This window comes from Grus americana, chromosome 3 (assembly GCF_028858705.1).
Source record: "Grus americana isolate bGruAme1 chromosome 3, bGruAme1.mat, whole genome shotgun sequence".
NCBI classification, from domain to species: Eukaryota; Metazoa; Chordata; class Aves; order Gruiformes; family Gruidae; genus Grus; species Grus americana.
In genome coordinates this window covers 62,490,897-62,516,508 of record NC_072854.1, presented here as the reverse complement: position 1 = coordinate 62,516,508, position 25,612 = coordinate 62,490,897, and the positions used below count along the sequence as shown (strand labels likewise).

Sequence of the window (25,612 nt, the reverse complement as noted above, 5' to 3'; positions counted from 1 at the left end):
GTGAAACTTTCTGGTGTTTTCTCCCTTTTCTTCTCAACAAGAAAAAAAAGAAATCATCCTTTATTTTTTATTAGTGCTTTCAAATCAGAGATTCAGTTCTTGGAAAATCAGTCTTTGAAATTGGTAGAAAAAATAACATTCAAAAACAAACTATTGACATTCTCAGCATTCCTCCTACTGCCTGGGCTTTTGACAACTGAAACAATTCCCTCAAATTTATAAAAATGTGCAAAATGTTTCTGAATCCATTATTTGTTTGGAAAAAAGGAAAATGGATCAAAGAAGTCAACCTCAAACATGCATGCCCTGGAGATAATAATACATCAGCAAACAACGGATAAGACATGTAACAAATAATTCCATTCTGAATTTCTGCTGGGTTTTCCTTGGGGATTCACTATAGGTAGTGGATAATGAGGAAGAGGTATTTCTGCACCCAAATGAGGAAGAGTTATTTCTCCAACCATAAATGCTCTCAGTATAATGATTTTACTTTAGTTCAGGGCTGTGAATTGTCATGTGCAGAACATACTGACAGCCATTCATAGCACTGAGTTTCTCAGCAATGAGAAATAAAGCTAAGACTGTGCTAAAACCCAGGCAAAAGCTTTTAAGTAAAACCCCCCAATATCTAATTTTTATTCCGATGTGAAAAAGGAAAAGTTCTGAAATCTCCCCCAGTTTTAATGGGGGAAAACCATTTTGTGACTACCTATTATCTCACTCTCCTGAAATGGTACTGAATATTGGTTCCTCTTCTGTAAAGTCACATGCAAATCCATCTGGGAGACAAAATGTTAAAACTACTGTTTTCTATGGGTCAGTCTGCTCAGTAGATAGGCCTTCTTTGTATTTTGTCTCTCTATTTTCGATATATCTGCCTTTTCATTCCTAAAATCGGAGTAGAAGGCAAATGTACATACAAGAACAGTTATCTGTTGAGATTCAACAAGGCTCAGTGCCGGGTCCTGCACTTGCGTCACAACAGCCCCATGCAATGCTACAGGCTTGGGCCAGAGAGGCTGGAAAGGTGCCTGGCGGAAAACCACCTGGGTGTGTTGGTTGACAGCCAGCTGAATATGCTCCAGCAGTGTGCCCAGGGGGACAAGAAGGCCAACAGCATCCTGGCTTCTATCAGGAATAGTGTGGCCAGCAGGACTAGGGAAGCGATCGTCCCCCTGTACTCAGCACTGGTGAGGCCGCACCTCGAGTCCTGTGTCCAGTTTTGGGCCCCTCACTACAAGAAGGACATTGAGGTGCTGGAGCGTGTCCACAGAAGGGCAACGAAGCTGGTGAAGGGTCTGGAGAACAAGTCTCATGAGGAGCGGCTGAGGGAGCTGGGGTTGTTTAGCCTGGAGAGAAGGAGGCTGAGGGGAGACCTTATCGCTCTCTACAACTACCTGAAAGGAGGTTGTAGCCAGGTGGGTGTTGGTCTCTTCTCCCAAATAACAAGCAATAGGACAAGAGGAAATGGCCTCAAGTTGCACCAGGGGAGGGTAAAATCGAATATTAGGAAAAAATTCTTCACCGAAAGGGTTCTCAAGCACTGGAACAGACTGCCCGGGGAAGTGGTGGAGTCACCATCCCTGGAGGTATTTAAAACAGGCATAGATGTGGCACTTAGGGACATGGTTTAATGGTGGACTTGGCAGTGCTAGGTTAATGGTTGGACTTGATGATCTTAAAGGTCTTTTCCAACCTAAATGATTCTATGATTCTGTGATCTTTTCAACAGACATGCTTTAATCTAATTCCTGGGGGGAAAAAAAAAACCTATTTACATGCTGTCTCTTGTGGATGCAGCGCTGTGATTACCAAGACTCTGCCACTTGCTATGCTGTACCCAAGATCATAATGTCATGTCTATGTGTGCTGATAGTCCTGCAGTCCCACTTTTGGTTAAGCCTGTGCAAGCAGACTGTGGGGGAACTGCTTCCTTCAAGCCATGGTCATTAAGACATGAAGCACTGCTCCCAAACACAAAGTTTCATAAGGCTCAGCTTCAACTGGAATGGCTGCTTCCCTTCAGTAGCCCAGCCTGTCTCTTGAACAACCCATATCCATAAGAAGAATATTAGCGTAACATTAGTAAGTGAAATGGTAAGGGAATTTAAATGAATACACTGTATGTCTAGATCATCAAATTGGTTTCCTCTGTATTTTGTCTGGAGGACACCACAACAAAGGTGTTTGTTAGTTGTCTCTCAGGTCTTGGTGAGGAACAGAGGCAGGTTCCCTCCAGCGGCCCCACGCAGGTGAGCCAGTCATTACCAGACCACATGGGCACAGTGTTGCTCCAGGCATGAGCCACAAAGGCAGTAAAGGCATACTTAAAAGGAGTCCAAGGTCATGCTCGGTTCTCATAAGAGACATTGTGTAGAGGGTTTCAACCACAAATCAAACATCTTACAACATGGTATAGTGCAGAAAATGACATTTCCAAGTGTATTTATTGAGAAATAGTAAAGATGTACATAATTTTACAAGCTTTTAATTTTAATTTACATTTTCTTAAATTATGTAGGCCCTAATAAACTATAATCTGCTAATACACGACAGAGACCCTTGGCTTCAATTATGTCTCCAAAATGCTGCTATTGCTGGGTTTTTGGCTCATGTCACTTCAGCTCCTCTTCAGAGATACTAAATACCATATTCATTTAGAGCATATGCCTGGTATCAATCCTGTAAAGTAGAGGTGACTTTTGAACCAAAACCCTGGATCTGGATACAACCTCACAGCTAAATTCTAGTCTTCCTATTGTGGGCCAAGTCCATATTCTCCATAAACTCTACAGTTCCAATAGGGTGCAGGATTTCATCTGCCCCGAGATGAAGTGTGCTTGTATACAGGACTTTGATTTGGCCTCATCGCCTTTGTCAGTGCTTACACTGGAACATACTCCGCATCCGCTTTAGATGCCAACGCTGCTTCTCACAGTGGTTTCTAATGAAAAGAGATCTGGGAGCTGGCTGTCACCTGTATCTTTATGCACAATCTCCATAAGCATCTAAAAAGAAGCACCATTTTCAGTTTTTCCTGTTCTCTTTTACTGATACACTGAACAGCACAGAGTTATGTCTATTTAAGATACTACCTTGTGATTGCGATCACACTGTATTTGCATTCTGCAAGCTGACTATTCAAATGCCGAATGAACGTTCAAGTTCTGTATTGGCTGAAAACTGCTAGAGTATCAGCAAAGGCATTATATTCTATAATTCATTTGCCCCAAATACTTGCAAACATGACATTGTGCTCAGTTTTGGTTGTTGAGGAGAGGCTGAAGGGAAGGCAGTTTCTGATTAATATGCTGTTGAATTAAAATACACTCAATGTCAAAATGACTTGCCTTCAGTTTAATCTGCTCCGGCCCACCTGGAACAGCCTGGCGTGACTACATGTCTGCCTTGGTTATTTTCTCCTCTGTATTGTTCATGCAGGAAAATGCATCAGAGTAATTTCTCTACAAGGCAGGCATGTACTACACATTGTTATTTAAAGATACATCACATTCTTTGCTTTGCAAGAGAATATTTGTGCTCTGCAATTTTGTTTTAAAATTTTAGTATTGCGAAGGCTTTTCAGCTAAATCCTCAAATTTTATTTGGATGTACATTTTTGCAGATTATTTATTTTTATAATTAACTTCTGCTATGGTAGCACACAGAATCCAAGTTAAAATCAGAACTTCGTCATGCTCTGTAAAACTTCCCTCCTTTTGCCTCCATCTCCTCTCTTGAAGTCCAATATATTAATTGAGCCATACCTCCCACAGAGAGCTAAGCATAACTCCAATGAAGGCACTGCAAACCTTTTAGAAGCACCGATGGTTGTTGCTGGGCTGTTTTTTGTTCTTACATCTTATTAGGAAAAGAACACTGAAAAACTGAACAAATAACTTGAGAAATAATATTGCTTCATGCATTTAAATAACACTATGACTTGTCCAAAAAAAAAAAAAAAAAAAGACAAATAAGCTAGTTCACCATACCAATTTTTTGTTTTATAAAGGCTTTTATGTTGAGATTCTCATGCAATGTTATGATGCTGGAACTTGAGAAGGTCTTTGAACAATTTTCCTATTCCAGCAGAAATACTTTTTTCCCACCTGAAAAACTACAAAAAGCTGGTACTACAGCTTTTTATGAAAAATGTACTTCCAGGCCAAATTTGACGAGACAGGTACTGTAAATATAAAAAAGGTATGCATCATTCTTACATTTTGGACACACAAATCAATCACCCAAATAGCTAGTGTATAGTGATTTCATATGTGGCAAGTCTCATGTGATGGCTCTAAACTGCCCAGTGATAACAAATTATCATTAGGGGTTTTTTGTGGTGACCTGTATATCCAATTCCAACAAAGAAAATCCAACAAAGAAATCCCATTTTTATGAATTTATAGAGGAGTTTTGCCTTGGACTTTTAGTAGCTCCAGGCTTTCACCTACCAACTAACTTTCATATAACCTACAAAGTTTAAATCAACAAAGTTACTACCTGGTAACTAGACATATGGTGGCTTCACAGCACAGAGAAGGAAGATCTTCACCTTGGTGCTGACTACAGTGCTTGTGTAGGCATCCTGGAGCGTACATTTAACATCTTCTCTTGCACACTTCTCTTCACACGTGTCAGAGAACGGCAACCTCAGGTGTCTCCATGTACAGTGTTAAAAATCAAAAAGCAGTTTCTGTCTTCTGCCATGAGAGACAAACCACTTCTTGTTGTTTCAGAGTGCTTGAGCTGCGCGTGGAGCAATGGGGACCCTGTGTGCAATATGGACCTTGCTCATTTTCCAAAGCTGAAAGGTAGCATGCTCAAAACTTGCCAGGTAATTATCACTGTATGGACCATAATTATTAATAGTAATGATGAAAATTAAGGTAATATATTTCTCAATGTTTCTTCATAAAAATCCCCTCCTTATCCTCTCCTCAGATGCCTGACATGCTATAGGGTTGCTCCTGTGTAATATCGTTGTACAATCAAAACTGGGTGAGGAAAATCATGTTGACCCGAAAAAAAGAAGACACATAAATGTGGAACAGAATGGAAAAGCTACCAAAATGCTGTTACATTTACCAAGTGGACTGTGCTCCTGAAATGGCCAATGTCATCATGCCAGCAATTTCAGCAGCTTGTGTTGATCCTGAATATGCTAAATGTAGCATCATTTGTGCATCTGACTGGTAAGAGATTCTTTAGTAATTTTTTGTTCCTAACAATCTTGTGTTTTATTCCCCATCTGGGCTTAACTCCACATTTTCACCTTCCAGTAATGCCACCTGCACACTTTGTCTGCTGAGTGGGAATTTGTTCTTTTATACACAGCAGATGCACTCACTGTATGGCTTTCAGTGGACTAAGTAATTCATGAATATGGCTCTTAGTTCTCTTGCTGGAGAATCAAGAAATGATGCTGAAGGTGTTAAACACTTTTTTTTTTTTTTTTTTTTTTAGTTTTCAAGGTAGCGGTCCCCAGTATCAACGTCCCAACATACTCTTAACTTTCCTCAAACAATCAGTGGAATTATTCAGAATCCAAATAAAAACACAAACTTTCCTTTATTATTTTTTCTTACTGCAACAAATACTTAAATGCTTTGGTGCAGCCCTGCTCTTTGATTTCTTTGAATTTCAAATTTGGTCATGTCAAAAATTATCACAAACTTTTTTTTTTTGTTTATCTACATAGTTTTTAACCAAAATTACATTATAACACACGAACACAGTCTTCTCTTTAAGGCACAACACATCATTATGCACATTCTGTTTGCCAAACTTATAAAAGAGACAATATTATATAACCCTCTCCCTCCCCTGCCCCCCCAAAAGAAAGAAAAATTGCATCCACTTCCAAAATCAGCTGCTAATAAAGTCACAGTAAATTATTTTCATCAATAATTTACACAAATTACAGGTCTAGACAGGATTGTCATTATACAGTCTGAGTGCATTCCAATTCAGATTTTCTGGGTTAGGTAGGCTAAAGTCTGGTTCAAACCTCAGTGCTGAGAATATATCCCATTTTGAGGAATGTTGTTGAACACCACCTTGTCGGCTGGAAAACGCATGTTGGTGCTTTGCCAGTTCGAGTCCTTTGTTCACTCCTGTCAGGGCTCACTTGGTGTGTACCAGCAACCTCCACAGTTTTAATTCATTTAAAAACGTTGCATATATAAGACCATAGAGCTTCCTTACGTAGCACTAATGTTTTAACTCCATTCAGCAATCTGAATTCTTCAATTTGGAATTTTTAATTCCAAAGATTTCTTCCCTTCTTAAGACAATTCATATGTGTAAAGCCAGAGGCATTGAATCACACATAAAAATTCAGTGTACTTGAAATATATATATATATATATAAAAAAAAAGGATCGCCAACTTTAGAACACAGTTACAAATACTCTAGTTCCAGTGCTTGATGGAGAGCCAAGAGGTCCGAATGACTGGATATCCTCCAGAAAGGCATGTTGTGCTGTGTTTGTTAGAGGGGGGAAAAGGTCAGGAAAGATGAACACTGTGACACAGGGCGGTACATGACACACGAGGCTAGTCAGAATACCACCACGTATTTTACACCACTGTGTTTCTGGATTGATTTTTGCTAGTGAAGTACTGACAAAAATCAGACCAAAATAGATCTGAGCTTCATAGTTCAACTGAAGTTAAAATAATTCAATAGTCTTTCTTAATAGTTTCTTTGGAAAGAGCCCGTTATCTAGTAGGGGCTAGTTGCTTATTGTTAGCATGCAAACCCATACGAAGGAGCATTAATAGGAAATCCTTTTCTGCTCCATTTATTAGACTTTGCAAAACACCAAATGATCGTTTAAAGGGCTGTAGGACTTTCATTAAAAGAGGCTTCATACACAACACTTTGAAAGAGAGTTGAATTACATTTTTCTCCATCTTGGGGGAAAAAAGGAATCTCTCTGGATAAGAAAATAACACATTTCTGGTTTAAAAAACGATCATTCGTGTTGCAGAAAGCATCAGTGTCTGTGAGAGATGCAGATATACGCACTATCCTCCTTCAGCAATTCATCAGAATAAAGCCCATACTTTCATGGTGTGTTCAGATCTATTTGTAATGTGCTATATTCATCCATCTCTCTGAGTTCTGTATCTATCCATGCAATATAGCCAACGTTAAGGAAAAAGCATGCCAAACTGGAAAGTACACAATCCAACCACCTTTGTTTAGCACAACGTATAAAAGACCCATCACCAGTACTGTACCTATATTAAGGAACCATTTGGAACGAGCATTTTGGTTCTTTGTATTTTGTTTCCATTCCAGCTACAATACTAAAAGGGCACTTTATTTTGCTACTCCTAGCACAATTATATTTACATCACTTGTCCTGTGCAGACATCGTGAGGCAAAAATTTTCAGTTTCTGCACACTTCCAAGGTTATACTGGGAAGTATGGTGCAAATTACTAATTTGATCTGTTTCTGAACATGGAAAACTTATCTGGTAAAATTTAGACTTGAATTATTATCATGAGAAAATTGAATATTTCTAAAGAAACAGTTCTTTTTCAGAAACACACATTTGCATTCTTTTTCCTTTTGCAGATATATCTTTCTTGAAGCAAATTACACGTTCACCATATTTGCTCCAGTAAGCTACAGATCTTCATCCATGTCAGCAAAAAATCTGCACAGTCCTTTAGGTTTTCTTCCACATTCTCTGTAACACTTCCCTTGACATGTCCCTGACGTCACCATTTAAAGAAAACCACTACCCAACCATCATGTCCTAGCCCTTTCTATCTCTTCTTTTTATCTTTAATTTGCTTGAAGCTAGTCAGAGATTTTCGCTGCAATCATTTTTCATTTATTTTTAAAAGAATTTTGAATTTTTTTGCTTTCCAAACTGAAGTGAAGCAAACGCTAGGATCCAAATGGTTCATTTTACTCTAAGTTTTGATCTCATCATGCTCTTGTTGCCTTGCATCTGTGGACTGAAATTATTTGTCATTCTGCCATTGTGCAACACTGACAGAAATGCAAACAGAAAGGCTTGCATTAGTAGCTATGTATCACACCAACATTTCAGGAGACAGGTTACCTTTTTTGCTGCCTGTTCTTCTTCTACACCATCCCCAATTACAACATATACTACTTTTCTGCCAAACCTTTGCATTATTCGTTCAAAGCAACTTTCTTTTCCTGGAAGATAAATGAGATAAGAGTTCAGAGTGAAGTTACCTGATTAGCTGCATGTTCCTCATCTCGGCCATCTCCAATCACAACATAAGTTATGTTAGTGCCAAATCTGGAAACTATACGCTCAAAACAGCTCTCTTTGCCTGAAAAACAATGCACTACTTATTCAAGCTATCAAGTGAGTTATGGTGAAGCCCTAAAAAGGATAATTGCAGTGGTAAGACATTCTTACTACTACTTTTTTAAAGTTCCCAGCCTTGGGATTTAGAGCTAAAACTGGTGAGAAGCAAGTAATTCTCTCAGTGACATTAGGCTGCTCCAGGCAAAACTAGATATCTTTCTTAAGAGTTACAGGAAAGCCACTAAGATAAAGGAATTAGCAGTGCTGCAAAAATGAATAGGTCAGTGAATTAATAATTTAATTTAAATGTTTCTCTATTGTTGTAATTTTTTTTTTCAAGGAAAGCAGCAATTTTAATTCTAATGTATCTGCAACAATGAGTGATGTCGCAATGGAAAAAGTGTTAAAAGAACAATGGGCAATCAAAATAAAATTAGACAACAGGTTCCTGGGAGAACTTCCATGAAACATTTGGCTCTTTCGAAGAAGTGTGGAAGCAAGCGGGCTAAGCTGGTAACAACAGTAAACAGGATTGAAAGAGACCAAGCAAAGTCATCTACCAGTCTTCTCATTATACTGCGGGTTCAGCTTTATCAACAAATGGTTGTGCTATCAATCCTAAAACTGTCCTAATATGACGATTTCACTGTTTCCACAGCCAATCTCCATATTTAATGAACCCTTTCCATTAGGAAGTTTTTCTTTGACACGCAACCCACATGTGCCCTATTGCAAAGAAATCACTTATAATCATACCTCCCATCAACGTAGAGTAAGATTATTTCTTTCCTCTCTGCAATAGCTTCTTCCCTTGTTTGTTATTATGTCTATCCCCACCCTAGGGGGTGATAGTCTCTTCTCACAAGCTCATGATTTCTAGATCTCTGATTCTTACTGCCCTCCCCTCGTGTTTTTTCAGCTGTCCCACAAAAAAGGGCATATGATTAGGAAAAGCATCGAGTGTATTAACTGTTGAGTGAGGACTAGATTTCAGTGTGTGCAAGGAACAGCTGCAATTATAGTCCTGTGCTCAGCACAGTGCAGAGATCATTGTGATGAAAAGTAGAGAGAGATCTTGTACCCAACAGAGTTTGCTGTGCTCCTGACAGGGGTGTAACAGTGGCCACACTGTTCCCAGACGGAATTACTGGTGCAGAATTACTTCGACAGAGCCTCCAGAGACTGTGCTTCACTTCACCACCCCCTTCTGTGCTGTCAGCACTATTCCTTAATGCTCCTTCCTTTGGTCCAAGTGCAATCTCAGTGACTGAATCCAATGTGTACAGGCTGTATGACAGATGACATTCATTCCAGAGGCTGCTCAGTACCATGTGGTATTTGGGATACATTGTGCCTTGACTGAAGTTTTTAAAGTATTTGAGGTATTTGGTGATTGATTTGATGGTATTTGAAGTGATTGGTGACAGCCAACATGGCTTCACTAAGGGCAAATCGTGCCTGACAAATTTGGTGGCCTTCTATGACGGGGTTACAGCATTGGTGGACAAGGGAAGAGCAACTGACATCATCTACCTGGACTTGTGCAAGGCATTTGACACTGTCCCGCACGACATCCTTGTCTCTAAATTGGAGAGACATGGATTCGATGGATGGACCACTTGGTGGATAAGGAATTGGCTGGATGGTCGCACTCAAAGAGTTGTGATCAACAGCTCAATGTCCAAGTGGAGAACAGCGACAAGCGGCATTCCTCAGGGGTCAATACTGGGACCAGCACTGTTTAACATCTTTGTTGGCAACATGGACAATGGGATCGAGTGCACCCTCAGCAAGTTTGCCAATGACACCAAGCTGTGTGGTGTGGTCGACACGCTGGAGGGAAGGGATGCCATCCAGAGGGACCTTGACAGGCTGGAGAGGTGGGCCTGTGCGAACCGCATGAAGTTCAACAAGGCCAATTGCAAGGTCCTGCACGTGGGTCAGCGCAATCCCAAGCACAGCTACAGGCTGGGCAGAGAATGGATTGAAAGCAGCCCTGAAGAGAAGGGCTAGGGGGTATTGATTGATGAGAAGCTCAACATGAGCCCGCAGTGTGCGCTTGCAGCCCAGAAAGCCAACTGTGTCCTGGGCTGCATCAAAAGAAGTGTGACCAGCAGGTCGAGGGAGGTGATCCTGCCCCTCTACTCCGCTCTGGTGAGACCCCACCTGGAGTACTGCGTCCAGCTCTGGGGGCCCCAGTACAAGAGAGACATGGAGCTGTTGGAGTGAGTCCAGAGGAGGCCACGAAGCTGATCAGAGGGCTGGAGCACCTCTCCTATGAGGACAGGCTGAGAGAGTTGGGATTGTTCAGCCTGGAGAAAAGGCGGCTCCAGGGAGATCTAATTGTGGCTTACCAGTTTCTGAAGGGGCCTACAGGAAAGATGGTGAGGGACTGTTTATCAGGGAGTGTAGTGACAGGACGAGGGGTAATGGGTTTAAGCTGAAGGAGGGTCGATTTAGATGATTAGATGTTAGAAAGAAATTCTTTGCTGTTAGAGTGGTGAGGTACTGGAACAGGTTGCTCAGAGAGGTTGTGGAGGCCCCCCTCCCTGGAAGTGTTCAAGGCCAGGTTGGATGGGGCTTTGGGCAACGTGGTCTAGTGGAGGGTGTCCCTGCCCATGGCAGGAGGGGGTTCGAACTACATGATCTTTAAGGTCCCTTCCAACCCAAACCGTTCTATGATTTCTGTCTAGAGGACAACTACAGCTAATTAGAGGATGACTGAGGTAATAGTTTTTCCTGGCACTTTTGGAATACGCATTATTTTTTCACTTGTGAAAATCATTTAGGAAATATATTGTAACGCTTCTGTCAATTAAGTGTCACACTCCATGTCATATAAGGTGTCATAGGTATAGAAATTAAGCATTCTTGAATGAATTATTGGTAAATCATGACATCTCCCAAAATTATCAGTCATTGTAGGCTGTGTCAGATTCTACAGGAATGATAACTTGCCTTGGTTTACAAGAAAATTTTGGATGCGATTTCCAAAACCCGTGAATGTCCAAACTGTAATACACAAGAGGTACACAGTTATCAACAGAACAGGGAAGTGCCCTTGTGGCATCCATCAACACAGCTTCTGTTGGTAACAGTTGTCATGATCATCACTGATGTACTATGCTTCCAGAAAAAGCTTGTGAAGTGGCGGCCTAGCTTACATAGAGCTGAAGGTCAGAGCCGAGACTATTTTAACAGAAATTCTGCTTAGATTTGAATTCACAAAACACTCTTCTTCATTCTTTTCTGCACCTTTTATGTTTTCTGCACCATACTTAGGAGTTTCTGAGGCTTTAAATCAGTATGGGGACCGTTATTCCTTCAGGCATCATTGAAAATAAGCTGAATTTGGAATTTATTGACAAAAACACCTCTAAACATATGCAATGCCTAAATCTTAAAACACTGTGTCAGGGAAGCGGCTTGGAATCCATCCATTACTGGCAAAAAAATATTGGTAATGCAGTATAGTCAGAATACATGAAAGAATAATTTTCTTACCTATTTTGGTTGCACTGTAAATATTTTCAATAGGAAAAGCTCCTCCTAAGCTGTATAGCAGAACTTTTGCAAGTGCTGGGATAAGCTGAGTTGTTGTCACCAATACGTTTACACAGTTACTCCTAAAATGACAGAAATAGTTTAAGTTTAAATAGTCTAAAACCATTACCCAAATGCTGATGAGGTGAACCAGCTGTAGAGACCATATTTGGGATTCCTCAACATTTACTTTCACTCACACAGCAGTTCTGCTCAGCACCTTCAATTCCAGAAAAATGTACATAAAGCTTTTGGCAAAATCCCTTAACAAATATGCAGGCCTGATTTGTAGGAAATATTCCACAGTGGTTTATATAAAACAGGTTCTTGAAGATGGGTTCACTAAACTACAGGCATTTAAGGTCACCAACTACCTCTAAAAATAGGCATTCTAATGCTTTGAAAGCTACCAGCCAAATAAAAGTGTTAGGAGAAAGTGAAAACATCATTTATTACTCCTGTCTTGAGGGAAAATGAACATTCAATACACATTTCTGCACAATGACATCACTTTCTTCATGTTTCAAGAGTAAGAATATTTCTGAGAAGAGGGAGAGATAAGAATAATCATGTTAATGAGCTAGCATCAAATGGTGAGGATGAAAACTTGAGTGGAGAAGTTGTGCTAGCAGTTACACAACACAAAACTCAGAGCCAGGCTACTTTAGGCTAGAACATAAGCATGACCGTGGAACATGCAGCCAAGAGCAAATAGCTGTGATTTTTCCTCCTGGTTCTTCCACAAACTCCAAGAAAGACCTCAGGCTACTATTTCTGCCTTAATGTATCTCAGTTTCCTGCCAGCAACATATACGTGATGTTTAGCTGCCTCACAGGTAGCTTCTGAAGATTTACAGCTGTACGGTTCTTTGAAGACAAGACAAAAGACTACTATTTAACAGTCTTGAGTAACAGTTTTCCAGACTCATCCACCAACGCTCAACTGGCCTTCATTACCAAATGTCTTTTTGAAGACTAGCAACTTGGAAAGAAATGCAGAGCTAAACACAATGGCTTACACAAATTTTCTACTTTTTTTTCTCCCAAAGTGCTTAAGACACTGTTAAATAAACAAGAAGAGATAAACGTATTGCAAAAGTTGTTATGTTTAAAATAAGTTTTTCACATCTTTCCAAGTTTGTTCTTTCCACTTGACACTGAGTCTGTTCCCAGACATGTTCAGAAGGTAAGATGAATGAACATTGTTCTATTTTATGGTTTAAAACCAGAATTTTTGAGGATTTCTGCTGAGATACATATTGCATGGCTGACTAAGCAGCAGCAGTGTTCACAGTTTTATTATTTCTAAGGAACAATACATTTTATGTCTCATTAATGGGAACCCAGACTTTTAACTCAGTTAAAACAGGTTTTTGTTTTTCTGAAAACTTAGATATATGCTTAAGCATAGTGATTTGTCTGGCAGGACAGAAGGAAGATGTTTTTGTGTTCTGGGATCATCTATACAGTATTCAGGTAGCACTGCGAATAGGCACAAACATTGAAGGGCAGGACAGAGAGATGTGGAGTTCAGAGGATGCTGCCCCAGAAGATAATAAATTAAAGGCTGGCTCAGAATTCTACAATACTCTTTCAAGGTACACAGGGACATTTATTACATTTTAGAAGACACTTCATACTCTCTTTAGTAAATGCTGGAATCACTGAAAATGAAATAACTTTCCATGGAATTTTTCCTATGTCCTATTCAAAAGTCATATTAGGCCTGTGCTGTTCTTCAAAGACACTAAATTATTGTAACCTAAAATGTCAAAAAATAGCCATTACAAGTCCAAAACTAGAAACTTTTTTAGAGTAGACTCAAATACATACCTTGTGCTGATAATTGATAATGATTTAAGTGCATTTGTTAGCCAGGAGTCTGTCAGAGCTTCAATCTCTGCTCTTAATTGCAACCATGCATCTCTCTTAGCGGGACCCAGGAGGCCTTTTATGTAAAAAAGCAAGAAAAGAAAAAAAAATTAAATTCTGTATTAGCTGGAATATATATATTTTATGGTCATTGTTTCTATTCTAAATTCTACTAGAACTTGAAAAAACCATCAAAGAGAAAATCTATTGTCTTCAAGGCTCAGTAAATTGCTCTCTGTCTTTGTTTGCACTCCACTATATCAAGCAATGTCAGAGAGTATTGTAGATACTAGTAATTAGTCATCTGATTTTTTTTGTTTATTCAGCCTTCTTTACTACGTTTCAAGTATATCTTTCAGAAATACACATTTTTTAAACCAACTCCTCACATGCATCTTACTCCCTAATCATCAGAGGCAGCAACAAGGAGATCCATGCCATAGGTAGAGATGCAAAAAAAAGAGACTTTAGAATAAACTTGCCTTTGCAGTATCTGTGTATGTTTAAAACTGCCCTGCTTGTGATTTTGTATATAGAGGAACCTCAGGTTACACATATGGAAATACATTTGTTTGTTGATGGCTTACTTTTCATGTCCTGTTGTAGACAGTAATGATATAAATGCTTTTATATCATTTACAGCCCTGAAACAGCTGTACATCTTATGTTCTTATATCTCAGTTCTTAAAAGCACCTTAAAATCTCCTTTTGGGTATGAATGGTCAGATTTTTAAAAACACTCAGCTTATTGAACATTGAAACATGAGTTCTTTGGAATCAAGCTATTTTAAATTTAGATTTGGTCCTGGAAGAGCTGGGAAGCAGGCTTCATGGCCTTTAGTAGCCCTCTTCTCTTTCACACTCCATGTTCCCAAAAAGTGGTGATGACTGTCTTCAAAAATTTGAAATGAAGCAACCTAAAAATACCTAGCTTGATCCAGCCTTCTGTTGCCTTCTAACAACTATTTTGAAATAAATAGATACATATGTGATAAAAAGATTATTAAACAAGTTGAGAAGTAGAGGATGGATGCCCACTAATGGTGGAATATATTTCAGAAGCAGGATATGTGGGAAAGAATAAAAACCTTAATACAAGGCACCACATATCTGCACTCTGCCTGTGCAATGATTGTTCCTCTTAGTGTGTTTCCCTATGCTGTGCTCTTGGACTTAAGCTCTTACTAATGTTAAAGGTTTTATGAAATGCAACAGCTGTAGAATCTTAGATGCATTAGGAGAGATAAGAAAACCCAGTAAACATTTGGATAATACTGTTTCAAGTATTCTTAATGTATGAAAACTCCATTCATGACACCAATGAAAGGCAAGGCAGGGCAAGTGAAAGCCAACCATTTACTATCATCCTTTGCTTCTATTGCTTCATCCTGCAGCAAGTAAAGACTCTGAACTTCTAAGGAAAAATATATATTTCAGGTTTACATCGTTTAGAAAATGATTAAGGCAATGACTAATTCACTGTCCATATTAGTAGTACTCTCTCCCATTTCTGAGAGACTGCAGTAAGTGAACACCAAACCATCTGGTTTTGCTGAAGGTGAGCTTTACTTTGAGTTTCAGGTTCCTTTGAAATAAATTTCAGATGAGTTGAAAAGAATGGGAGAGCGTTCACTTTGACTCCTTCCTGGTTGGGTTGGCCTCACCTTTTCCTCAACTGTGGCTGTAGCAATGCTTGAAGACTTGTAAGTATTCCCTGTTCTCGCAGCCTCTTATCGAGGGAGTCAGTTAACATATTCCCCTCCTCAGAAGAGGGCTGACTGCCTCAAGTCACACAGGACGCTCCAGAACAGAGTCTTTCAGTTCTGCTACTTGATTTCCTACAAGCTTGCTGGCATGGACATGAGCGAGTCCATGAATGAAAACAGTAACAGGAAAGCTCTCAGCCCAAATGAGAATCAGATTTCTTGCTAACACAATTAACTCTGTCAGCTACAGAATAAACAAAAGGGGCTAGTGCTATGGCACTGCTAGAGTCTTCTTGCATTGACTGGTGAATATTGACTAGCAGGTACCCAGCAAAGAGTTTAGAAGGCAGTGTGTTGTTACCAATCAGATCATGAAAATGTAGGATGGAAACGGCCAGCCACTACCAATTTGTGCTATGGAAACTACACAACCTCTGTCCCAGAATAACAGCCTATTTGAAGTAAAGCGGCTCAACCAATCAGTAAGGCGGATAGAGGTTAGCTGGGTCTGAAGGAGAAAAATGGGCTCTGCAGAAGCTAAATGGAAGCCTGCTCAGTTTTCCCATCTCTGGTTCTCCTGCACAACAGCACAATGTTGGCTTTGCCATTACAGTCAATAGCTTTCAGTAGCCCAAGGCCCAGTCACATCACTTTCCATTCACTCTGTGGCTTCCAAGGCACATTCCCTCGGTGGGAGTGCATCGCCATGCGGTTTAACCTGATCAGCATTCTAAATTGGTTTTCACAATTAAACTCACCTCCTATGTTGTTCTTGTAAGTATTATACAACTCTTTTACTCTTCTGTAACGGAAAGCCAGCTTCCTCATCCAGTCAACCCCTCCTCTTACACCTGTTGGCAGACAAAGGTTTGCACTACTTGCAGCTGCATGGAAGCCATCAGTTGCAAAACTGTAGGTACTGCAAACACCCAAAATACAGTAAAAATAAATACAATGTATTCCTGTAAATGCTCAATTTATTTAATCTTTGAATTAAAAAAAAAAAAAAGAAAAAGTGCTGTATCTTACCTGAGGTCTTGTCCATTATCATCAGAAGAAACATCATCTATATGAACTTGATCACACTCCTGTTGAAAAAAAATAAATCAAATTATGAATTAGCTTATAAGAGAGTATGCTCACCATACGCTTAGTACAGAAGTTGAAGATCGGTGCGGGCCACTAACTGCACCAGAAGATGGCAGCATATGTACACTTACAGCTTCCTATCACCATCAATTTTTTTAAAACGATACAACCTTCAACTCCTTCTACACTATATAAATGATTAGTTAAAATAGGCCTTTAGAAAAGCGATATGTAATTTTAGTGTGATTTTAGATTAAAATTATTTTAATTGAAAAACATCAACAATTACAAGTCTCATTTATAGTGTCTTTAGCATATCAGTATTCCAAAATCACCTAAACATTATTTTCCCATTTCCTAAAAGCTAGTGATGACGAACCTCATCAGGCATGTAACTTCTGTTTAGTCTCTAGGAGTTTGGATGCTTATCAGATTCTTTTCTTGATTTATCCAAATCCCTTTGGCTGGAAAATCACAGATAATCAAGCAGTCCTGGAGAACTTCATTATTTCCTGGTTTCGGAAGGGATAGAAGTAACTCCAGGGAACTGAGGTACACTGGAAAACTGAACTCCCCTCCAAGCTGTTTTTATAGTTGGATAGCTATCAAATATCCTTTTCTGCACAGTGGTTACAGCAGAAAGATAGGAAAATGCAGGGGAAGCACAATTAAATAAGTAAGCCATTCTGCAACAGTAAAGATGAACAGGGCATTCAATATTACCATTTTCTGTACTTGCCAGACTTAACAACCCAAAGAGACACCTGAAATTTGGTCTCCAGAGACTTTACTTTTTTATATTTAAAATAGCTGTTGTTAACATAATCCTAATATGATTTATGAAAAGGTTCAAGGACCTATTTAAAAATGACTCCTCAACTAATGTTTTCAGATAATTTAATCTCATCACTAAGACAAAATGAGGCTGAGCTTTTGAAATGCAGCGTTCTGTGCTTCAAAGAAGGAGTCATCTGAGTCATCTACTTCAAATAAAGTTGCTGACAAGCAGCACTTAATTCAGACTCTCTGTGACATGCAGAAGTACGCAGTTCTAAGTTTCCAATCTCAGTTTCATACCAGTGCTAAGTTGTCCAGATAACAGATAAATCTGGACAGGGGAGTGATTTCCAATGTGTATGCCCCAAGTTCCTAGAGTGTGAATTTGGGGAATTACCATTTCTTCTTTCTGTTTTGTTTGCTTTGCACTGAATGAAAACTTAATAGACTTTTACCCACATGAAGTTGTTAAAAATATAAATTAGCCATTTTTGTATAAAATAAATACATATTATTTCATTTTCAAATACATAATTTCATTGCATCATAGAAGCAATCATAATTTAAAATTTTGTGTCAAGACTAAAAGAATGAGTGGCCCAACTCAGCTAATCTGGCTTAATCCATTAAGAAAGGCATGAAGAAGCTGCATTCAAGGAACAGAAATGAAGTATTCTTCTCCCCACTGGAGAAATAAAATTTTTAGGTTCTCTCTGAGGAGATTATCTTAAGCTGTAGAGTATTTGAAAGAAGCTGCTTTTGGATGTAAATAGCAGATGAAAAGAGAAAGAAAAGGGGAAGTGGCAGCTGAAATAAAAGATTCGTTTCTTTATCCTTATTTATTATTTACACTCCAGAAAAAAAATGCAACTATACTCCACCCAGTGTAGGACAGGAACTGAAAAATCAGACAAAAAGCCCCATTGGGACAAATTCTAACTCTATATTTTGCAATATCTGAGCAACATCTGGCTTCCTAATCACCTTCACAGATTTCCCTGGAACTGGTCAGAGCGTAAGATAATTTTAAAAGTTTAAAAATCAGTCCCGTTGATTTGAAGGTGCAGTAATTAAATGGAGGGCACACAGAAGCCCTGATGGATAAGAAGTGTCTGCTGCTGTTTGGGTTTTATTAAGCCTTTCAGCCACACCGTTCCAGCCTTGAAAATTCCAGATAACTCTTCTGCTGATAATTTCATTATTAAGCTAAATATGAGTGGGTGGCAAAGGCTCAGCTGTTTACGTTTATTTTTTTATCTCACAGTTTGTTCATTGACTCCAGGAACAGGAGATGAGCAGAACGTGCAGTTTTCTGATTCCTTGCCCCTTGTCCCTGCAGGAAGGTTCTTAAGTTTCCAGCCGCATAAGAGGATCAAACCCAACAGCTCTCTCCAGCTTCCTCCTTTTCTCCCTTCCTCTTCTCTCAGATCTACGGCTCGCCTCCTCACCATACTGGCAATACATGTTTGCTGACCAACAACAAACTCATGTGCCCACCACTCCTTGCTTTACTTTACCTTGTTTTCTCCTTTACTTATCTACTTCAACTAAAATGCTTACATTTTACAAATTCACTTATAAGGTGTAAAAAAATTTTATGGGGAAAAAAAAAAAGAAAAAGTAGACTGGTTGAGCTGATTTGACATAGTTCTCTACTTTTCCCAAAAGAAACGGGAATCTGGTGGCACAACACTAGATCTGAGTTGGCTTGTAAAAGAGACCAAACAGTTGCAGGGAGGAAGGAAAGCAAGCAAGCTGTCTGTGACTTTAAATGTTAAGGTGAAATACTTTTCACATCAGCCACAGTACTGGCTACACTGAAGTCACAGTGGCTCACTGTCAGTGCAAGGTCAAAACTAAGAAAGCTAAACTATATTTCCTATTACTGAAAGTACAGGAAAAGAATCTAGGTACAATAGCTGGCTTTTGCTTGAAGCAATACTAATTTAAATTATATCAGAGTGCAGTCAATTCTTTGCAGCAATCTTTAAAGCCTGAAAATTTGAGAGTACAGAATCAACAAATCATCCATAAAAATAATCCTCCTGGAATGGACAGTAATTTCATTATCCAGTAAAAACACTGACTCACCACACTGAACACAAAAATGCTATTACTGAGGGGATATTCGGCACTATGCTTTCTCAGGCTATACAGAACCCCCTTTTATGTATATGCTTCACTCTCTATTAAAACTAGTTTGACCTGCCTCACACATTCCAAGACTTATTTAAATCCTATTTTTCATTTCTCATTTTCATTTCTAATGAGAAAAATGAAAGATGACAAAATCTTATTTAAAATATGGTAAAATATGGTATCATAAAAATGGTGATGTAGTTCAGTTTGTTTGAAATAAATACTCTTTTTTCTTCATCGTCCTGAGAGTGGAGGGGGATAATGGAGTTGAAAGATTCTTGTCCAAATTCCTGCTTGCAATTTGTAGAAATTGGGTCTTTTGTGTGCATAGTATGCCCTACCAACATTTTTAAAAGCTGTCTTCAAATTAATGCCGAGATAGTGAGAAAAAATTCACTTAATTCACTTAATTCCTTAGCTGGTTGAGAGTCTGGATATTATTACAGAACCAAGTCCCATCTCTATGCATTGTTTAGGCACATGAACTTTCTAGAGCACCGGACTCCTATTTTCATGGCAAAACACCAACTGCCCTCCCAAGCGATACTTCTCAAGCTAACTAAAATTTATACACTGAGAATGAAATAGCTGGAGAACAGCCTGGCCTGAAATAAAAGTGCAGCTTGGCTGATTAGAACACGGGTTACTGGGTCAGCGGGGAATGTCTCAGCAGATCGGAATTTCTGCATCAGCAGTCATTGTAGTGAGACAGATTTGCATAGAGGAAGGAAAACTTTATTTTTGTTTGTGATAGCTTTCAATAACTTGGTTATTATTACTAGACCCTGGCATGTGGTGTTTGCAACCAAGAAAGACAGGGAAAAAAGAGAGCTTAAAGGACGTAGTGACTGGAGTCAATATTACAGGAATATAGGTTCATTAATACATTACAGTTGTCGTGTCCAGAGCCACAAGGTTTAGTGTGGGATGAAGATGAAAGCAAGACAGAAGGTAAGGGACCCGATGGCTCAGCATTAAAAAAGTGAGATGATGAAAGGATAAGTAATCTGTCTAGTGAATAAAGGCCTATCTCACTTCCTCCAGTAAGAACTGAAGGTCTTTTGTCTTGATGGCCATGACCATCAGCAGCTCAGCACTCACCTCCTGTCTCCTGGGGGAGAGTGGAGAGAGGAAGGCAGAAAAAGAGAGATGGAGAGAGGGGGAGGGATGAGAGAGAGACCCTCAGTCAGAACTGGGGAATTCTCAGAATTCACTACACAGTCATCATGCAGATGCACTGTACTATTCGGTAATGGCCATGTGCTCTGCAAACATATTTAAACAGATTTATCCATCTGCATATTAAAGGATGCCTCTATGTACTCTGGCACAGGATGCTGTGCAATTATATCTTATTAGCTAAGAAGACAGAAACTCGTTGGTTGCCTTGCATATCCCAGAATGTGTGCATACAACTCATTTCAGAACAAGAAGTTTGGAATTTTGGTAATCTTATAAGAGAGTTGGTTTTGAAACAAAGATGAATTCTAAGCTAGAAAATACTTAATTGCACATAGAAACTGGTTTTAATCAAATCAAACTGATTGAGTTACGAGATTCTCCAAGAGAGTCCCCAAGTTTTATTTATCTAAAACTGAAAACTGTTTGGATACTGTTCAAGCTCTGGAATGAGCTGGAGTATGAATTTTTGGACAGGATATTAAAACCACCTTATGAAGCACATACAAAATGTGATGATCCTCCTATGACAGCTGAACCTGAGATCTACAAAGAAAATAAATAATGAGAGAAAGGAATGAAGCTTCAATGGCCATAAGCAAGAATAAAGAGGTATGGAAAGAGGGCAAAGCTCCATTTTGCTGAACTCTTCCACTTGAACTCAACACAAGATTGAAGAAAACTGGGCATATGCTACCGAATGGCTTGAAGTTCATTGAGTGCCAAATAAAATCTGAACACGCAGGGGTAAAGGTCTGCTAAAAAGAAATATAAGCAATGCTTTGGAAAAATCATTTGGAATCTATCGCCAGTATGGGGCACCAGAAGGAGAACATTCATCGAATGCACTTGCATTGTCACGTGATGACTCACTAGGACGGCAGTAAAAATCTGACCGGTGAAGGCATGTCCAGGGCTTTACTTTCTTATATTTCTGCTGCTGGAAGGAGGAAGTGCAGCTCACGTACAGGGTGAAGTAGATCCCAGTTTCTTGACTTAAAAAGAGCTAAGAGTAAATGAGATCTGCAAGGAATAACAAAGACAACCACAGCCTGGTACATTCTGCTTTTCTTATTGCCTACAGTTGATGTAGGAATAAAAGAAGTGCACATTAGAGAAATCAACCTCCCAGTGAATGGAAATATTTCATTTATCCTCATTTTTTTACTCGCTCACCAGAGACCCTTCTCTGGCATTTTCAACAAAATTTCAAAGTCTTCCAACTGCCATTAGTACAAAATATCTGTCCACGGAGGGAACTCTGGGATCCTCTCTGAATAAGAAAGCAACTGATTTAGAGCAGGGGAAGGTCTGAAAATCCCATAGTTTAGAGAACTGTTTTTCACCCCCCGTCTCTTGACACACAGGGTTGTAAGACTGTCACTTTCCACGCTAACAGATCTGGACTTCCAGAGTGACATGAAAAGGCTGTGAAGCCCAGCTGACAAGCGTGCTTCCTGGACCTCTGTCCCTGCAGCAGTCTGTCTGTCACAGCGGTCACTCCCTAGGAAGAGTTCTCTCTCCCTTTTCTGACCAGACGTCAAATTGCACACCCTGGGTACATTGTGACAAGACATGTGGTTGTCTGGTTACCTCGCGAAGAGACATCACTGATGAGCACATCTATCATAGTCCCAGTTCTCTGATGCTGCACTCTTTGAGGTAAATGAAGAATATTCTACCTTTTAGTAAGAAAGGGGGACCTGTTGCCAACAGGCTACTCAGGTATGTGAAGAGAAGAACAGTCTCTTGTGGTCAGATGATAGCACCCACTGAAAGCAAATGTGGACAACTTCAAGAGAAAGAATGGGAGGCATGTATGTCCCCCTCCTGGAAATGGCTGGAGACAGCTCTAAATCCATGGAAACTGAAAAGATGGCCATAGGACAAGGAGAGGAAAGGGTAGTTTGCAGATTCCCTCTCTCATCCAAGTTTCATGGAAGGACTCTGGTGCCACGGGAAGTCGTTGCCACCTGGCTAATCTCTCTCTGATTAGACTATGACAAACCCAAAGTCCAGAGAGGCAGAATATGTCACACACAACAGACACTAATGCACAGCAAAACCATTATGTTTAAAAATCCAGGTGTAATGGTGTTTTTGTTCCTTTGATTCTTACCTCTAAATCATTAAAAAATAAGTGTGTGTCAGCAAGATTAAAAATCATTTCTTCCATTCGCAGTCCAAGGGTCACTGCCATTGGTGGATCCTTAAAAAACAGAAATCAAGGTTAACTACTTAAACAACTTTAAGTTACATCAGAATTACTTTAAAAACTGCTGTATACAAAGTGTTTTGAAAAATTAACACTGCAAGACATTTCTCTAAAATCCTTTCAGTATTAAGCTGTTTTAGTATAACACTACAAGAAGAGACTGCTGAACCTGTGTGAGAACTTCTGGGGAGCTGGGGATGTTGAAACATCAAGTTTTTTGAAAGTCAAGGCATTTGTAACTATGCTAAACTAACACGGAAAACCTGGTGGCCATATGTGAACCTGCATAAAGAAGGCTGTAAACAAGGAAGGAACATCTCACAAAAGATATATGTAAGAAAATCAATGTTTATTATAATAAGAATGCACAACATTTTTCACCCCTGAGCCTTTTATAAAAATATATAAGTATCTTGCCTGTCAGTCTGTGGGCAGAAAAAAGCTGAGTAACTGATTTTTTGACCCAACACACCGAGTGAGCGGACGCATGGTGCTCAGCTGCCGGCTGGGGCTAAACCAGGTCAGTCAGCAACAAAGGTAGGAACAAAACTACTCCATGTGACACCCAGTCCAATGCACAATTCCTCTGATCTCTTGACTTTTCTTCCCAACATTTGGGCACACAGAAGTTCTCACCGAGGTCAAGCTAAACTGGTAGTCACCTCTACCAAATGATAACTTTGTAAGCAATTATCGTACAATGTGATAGGAAGGTGTGTTTTAAGAGGCCTTTTCAATTTGTAATGTCTCTGATTTATAAAAATACAAAAGGTAGTCTGAACCTATGCCCGCTTCCCCAAATTGAGTTTCACTTGGGATAAATCATCATTGCCTTGCCTATGCTTAGGCCTGTATCACTTATTTTCCACTCTTCTGCTACTCCAGCATATGTCCTCAAACCCTGTGCTTGGTCCTTCTCTGTCTCAGTATTTACCCTTCTTCCATTCAGGCACTTGCTGATGAATTTCCAGGCTCTTCTTTATGATTTTATTGCAGGTATTCATTCAACAAGGTGCCTGTAAGTGTTCTTCTAAGTGTTCTTGTGCGTGCTTACAATCTATGGCACAATTCTTTAGGTGGTTGGCAGGAATGGGAAAGCATACGTAAGTTTGTTTGTTTGTTACATCCCTTCATTTCTGATGAAATACAGGATTCCTGTCCCTGGATGAGATTCATTCAAAATGTTGCATCTGTTTGTAGGTCAGCTTCCACACTATCAAATCACTCTACCTCAGCAAGATACCACAAATCTACCGATCTGCAATAACAGTTGCTCTGAGAGCATTTAGTGTATGGTAAATGTGAGATAATTAATTTAACTTTGCTAGGCTTGCTAGGAAAGAGGTTAAGCCAATTTGCATTACCTTACATTTGTTTTAGAGTAAGAATGCACACAGACAGTTCCTGATGCTTAGCTGACACGTGGTAGTTTTATCATTGCCTTAATCATCTGCCTGAGCTTGTGGGGTTCAGTTAACTTTTTTATGTTTAACATACTGCAATGGACTTCCACAATAGACTTGATCCTCTTCTCATTAAAATGAGAAAAAACCCCCTATATTTCATCATTTAAACTCTGATTGACACTAGCAAGTTTTCAGAAATCCTTTCTTAAAGACCTTGAGATTCAAAGTCTAAAAGTTTACCAGCATCTGGCAACAAAATCACACAAAACCTCAAACGATCATTTGTTAGTATTAGGATCAAAGGCTTCCCAATCAGGATCAGACGTCCGCTACTTCAGGGCTTCGCAACGACAGAATAAAAGATGTCTTCTGCCCTCAAGCACTTAAAAACTGATGGTAAAATCTGAAACATAGACATATTTTGACCCTTGCTCATGAAAAAGTCAGACTTGAAGGGGAGAACAGTGTACAAGAAATTGTAATGATCCAAAGTTAGACGCAATTCTCTGGCAGTGAAAGGAAATATTTTTATGTTGACCCTTGAACTGGTCTAGACTACCTTTCAGAAGTAAAAACCAAATGCAGTGCCTAGTAACGTAACTTCATCTCCTACGCCTTCTGCAGTGATGTTCACTGGATCTGAAAGTCACGTGGCTGATGGCAGCAGCCAGTGCAAAGGTCAGTTTTCCAAGGGGATGATTAAGGAACGCACATTAACAGATCTGCAAAAACTCAAGTAAGATACTTGGAACACAAATCATCAAACTACGCTGGACTCATAAGATTCCTCATCAAGCCATAATGCTTTTATCAAAATGTCATCACATACAAACATGTGTTTCTCTCTCCTTTCTCTTGTGTTTTTTTCTGTGCACAGTAAATTATAATTTTTTCTTCCTAGATACAATATAATAAAGAGCATTTGCAATATGCTTCTTTACCTCAATCCTATGAACACTAAGGCATGTGCATAACTTTATGCACAGGTGGTAACTCATTATTATTTATGTGAGTTAAGTTATTCGCTGGAGTGCTTCCAAGACTGGAATCTCAGACTTTTGATTCTCAGCCTCTTTTTTCCCCTTCCTGGGTAGAAGCAGACTTAAATGCGGAAATTTGCTATAACATATTCCATTATAATCCAATTTATTTTTACAGAAACTACCAACTATGTATCACAATTTCCTGCCTTGCCTAGTATAGTTGAAAGACGTAAATGTGACAAAGCTTTTATGATTTTCTTATTAGTAGTATTTTTGTAACCAACTATGCCTAACTTTATTACTGTTAAAATGAGATTTCCTATGTTCCTGTTTTGACAAAGGCATGTGTAGGATATTGCTAGGTACTATATGTAAAATAAAATAAAGCAAAGAGA

The 25,612-nt window shown here is 39.3% G+C and overlaps 1 protein-coding gene across 18 annotated transcripts in view; it reads right to left on the bottom strand.

Moving 5' to 3' along the window:
• Nucleotides 1-5,453: 5,453 nt before the first annotated feature.
• The window catches only part of EYA4 (EYA transcriptional coactivator and phosphatase 4), a 159,124-nt gene continuing 138,965 nt past the window's right edge, over nucleotides 5,454-25,612 (bottom strand). For 13 of the 18 annotated variants that reach the window (XM_054822053.1, XM_054822050.1, XM_054822056.1 and 10 more), the window contains 7 exons: nucleotides 22,733-22,822; nucleotides 16,459-16,517; nucleotides 16,188-16,348; nucleotides 13,685-13,799; nucleotides 11,813-11,934; nucleotides 8,090-8,190; nucleotides 5,454-6,487 (listed from right to left, as the gene is read on the bottom strand). In XM_054822053.1, coding sequence (XP_054678028.1) covers nucleotides 6,407-6,487; nucleotides 8,090-8,190; nucleotides 11,813-11,934; nucleotides 13,685-13,799; nucleotides 16,188-16,348; nucleotides 16,459-16,517; nucleotides 22,733-22,822 — 729 coding nt within the window. In that variant the 3' untranslated portion in view covers nucleotides 5,454-6,406. Of the gene's footprint in view, nucleotides 6,488-8,089; nucleotides 8,191-8,229; nucleotides 8,331-11,812; nucleotides 11,935-13,684; nucleotides 13,800-16,187; nucleotides 16,349-16,458; nucleotides 16,518-22,732; nucleotides 22,823-25,612 lie in introns of all 18 variants that reach the window. The other 5 variants (XM_054822051.1, XM_054822054.1, XM_054822058.1 and 2 more) reach the window with 1 other exon arrangement.